The sequence below is a fragment of the Chaetura pelagica genome, unplaced genomic scaffold (genome assembly GCF_000747805.2).
Source record: "Chaetura pelagica isolate M959 unplaced genomic scaffold, ChaPel_1.0 scaffold69, whole genome shotgun sequence".
NCBI classification, from domain to species: Eukaryota; Metazoa; Chordata; class Aves; order Apodiformes; family Apodidae; genus Chaetura; species Chaetura pelagica.
In genome coordinates this window covers 1,974,594-1,976,853 of record NW_009970724.1, presented here as the reverse complement: position 1 = coordinate 1,976,853, position 2,260 = coordinate 1,974,594, and the positions used below count along the sequence as shown (strand labels likewise).

Below are 2,260 nucleotides of genomic sequence, written 5' to 3'. Positions count from 1 at the left end.
TCTCTGGGAGCATCCTGTGCTGCAGGGCAGGGCACCAGTACCATAGCAGGTTGAGCCATCTGTGGGGCTACTGCCCATCCCCATTGTCATCTCTTCCCTCCCTTGGGACCTGTCCATCAAGCCCTGCCCTCCAGGAGAGGACTCCAGGTGCCCATTGTTCATGCGGTCCCTCTTCTCCCACAGTCTGTCTGTGCCATCTTTGAGAAGTCCGTGAAGACCCTCCTGGATGATTTTGCCCCCATGGTGCCCCAGCTGTGCGAGATGCTGGGGCAGATGTACAGCACCATCCCCCAGGCCTCTGCCATCGACCTCACCCGGCAGGTACGGAGCCACGCTCGGGGCTGGGGCCGCTGCTCCCGGGAAGCTGTGGGCACGCAGGGCCAGCAGCAGCTTCAGTCCTTCTCTCCCTCTTGCAGCTGGTTCACATCTTTGCCCATGAGCCTGCCCACTTCCCTCCCATCAAGGCCCTCTTCTTGCTCGTTACCTCAGTCACGCTGACCCTCTTCCAGCAAGGTACGTGGGATTAACCCTCCCGTGCGCTGGGGCTGTTGTCAGGCTGTTGCATGCATGGAGTCTGGAGGCGTCTTACCAGGAATGGCTGTTCTCACTCCTAGCTAAGCTAATGGGGCCATCTCTGTTTCTTGGATCCATCCCAACCTCTGGAAGGTGGGTACCTTCCCTGCAGGGCAGTAGAAGCAGGAAACCCCCAGGCAAGAATCTGGACTGCTGTGACAGCCCTGCTTTTGCAGCAGGGCTGGGCATCGCGTGCTGCAAGGGTTGAGCTGGAGCTCCAGTCCCGCTTGTCAGGGAGGCTGTGCTGCCAAGGAGATCCTGGGGCTCCTCCTGGGGCCAGTGGTGCTCATAGTGGCCAGGAATTAAGCCCTAGCACAAGCAGAAGGATATGTGTGTGTGAATACGGGAAGAGACCTTTTCAGAGTCAGTGCTGGCCACCAAGTCCCTTGCTGTGATGCTGAGGATGCTGGCATCCTCCTGCAGGGCAGGGGCCTCTCTTTGGCTTGCTGCCTGCACTACAAAAAGCAAATGGGGTTAGGACAGGCCCCCCCATGGCTCCCCTCAGCCTCTTGGTGACTTGCCCCATGACTGGAACAAACATACTGTGGAGCTATTGGCTCTGGTCCTTCAGCAGCTCTGTTTACAGTCCCCAAGGGGTCTTGTCTTTTGCTGACAGCCGGGTGCTGGGTAGGGTGATGCCTCCCCCCAGTACAAGGCTCTCTAGAGAGGTGCAGGAGGCATGAGGACCCCTGCTTCATCATCACGCCACGGTCTGAGCAAATCCCACTGTGCTGAGGTGGCACTGGGGTCAGTGACAAGTGAGCTGGGCTTACCCAGATATGAATTCCCTGCTTCTTCCAGTGGTGTGTGGATGTGTGTATGCTGAAACCCTCTTGGCTTGGCACCCGGGGGGCATGGTGGGGGGTGGCAATGCCTCCTGGCAGCAGCAGAGATGTCTGCAGGAGGAGAGGGGAGGGGACAGAGCCTGAGCTGTGCCAATGCTTGGACAAGAGGTTTGCTCAGGCAAGCAGCTGTCCAGCTTGCTGTGTGCTGAGGACTGTGCTCCCACCCACCCAGTGGGTCCCCTCCAGTGGGTGGCCAGCTGGCCCTGAGCAGGGTGAACCCCTTCTGCTGAGCCCACGGGCAGCAGGAGATGGGGGGCAACGTGACCCCACTGGGGCCCAGACATGTCTGTGTGCAGAGTCAGATGCCAAGGTAGGGTGAGTGGTGCTGGCAAGGATACTGAGCTGCCCTCTCCCAGGAGGACACTGGAGGACACCTCCAGGACAATCCTGGACTCAGGGTCTTGGAGAGCATCTGGGAATGGGGTGGGAGAGTGACCGTGCCAGGGGCTCCTGAGCAGCTGGTGCTGGTGACACGCATGTGCACGCCTGAGCCCGGCCGGACCTGTCAAGCGGTTGCTGAGGTGTTGTCGTTCACTTGCAGTTATCTTCCAGGACCAAACCATGCTCTGAAGACACCCACTCAGTCCCCACAGTGCAAAAGCTCTAATTCTCCTTGTGGAGATGGTGCCCAGCTAGCCCCTGCTCCTCCTCCTCTTCCTCCCCAAGGACACGAAGATCTCCTTGGCTCTGCAGTGCCCAGGTGCTAGCTGGAGACCCTGGGGCTTCAGACCCTTTCCTTTGCAGTTTCTTTCTGTTCTTGGGTTCTCCAAGTTTCATGATTTTTTGTATGTTTTGTTTCTTTAACTTGCTTCAAGCTGCTCATGTTGCCCATCCCCTTCCCT

At 58.6% G+C, this 2,260-nt stretch overlaps 1 protein-coding gene across 1 annotated transcript in view; it reads left to right on the top strand.

The window, feature by feature from the left end:
• IPO13 (importin 13) overlaps window positions 1-2,260 on the top strand; it is a 20,433-nt gene that overhangs the window by 10,656 nt on the left and 7,517 nt on the right. Inside the window, exons 12-13 of the mRNA XM_010006567.1 lie at window positions 184-321; window positions 417-513. Of these exons, the coding sequence (XP_010004869.1) occupies window positions 184-321; window positions 417-513 (235 nt within the window). The remainder of the gene's footprint in view (window positions 1-183; window positions 322-416; window positions 514-2,260) is intronic.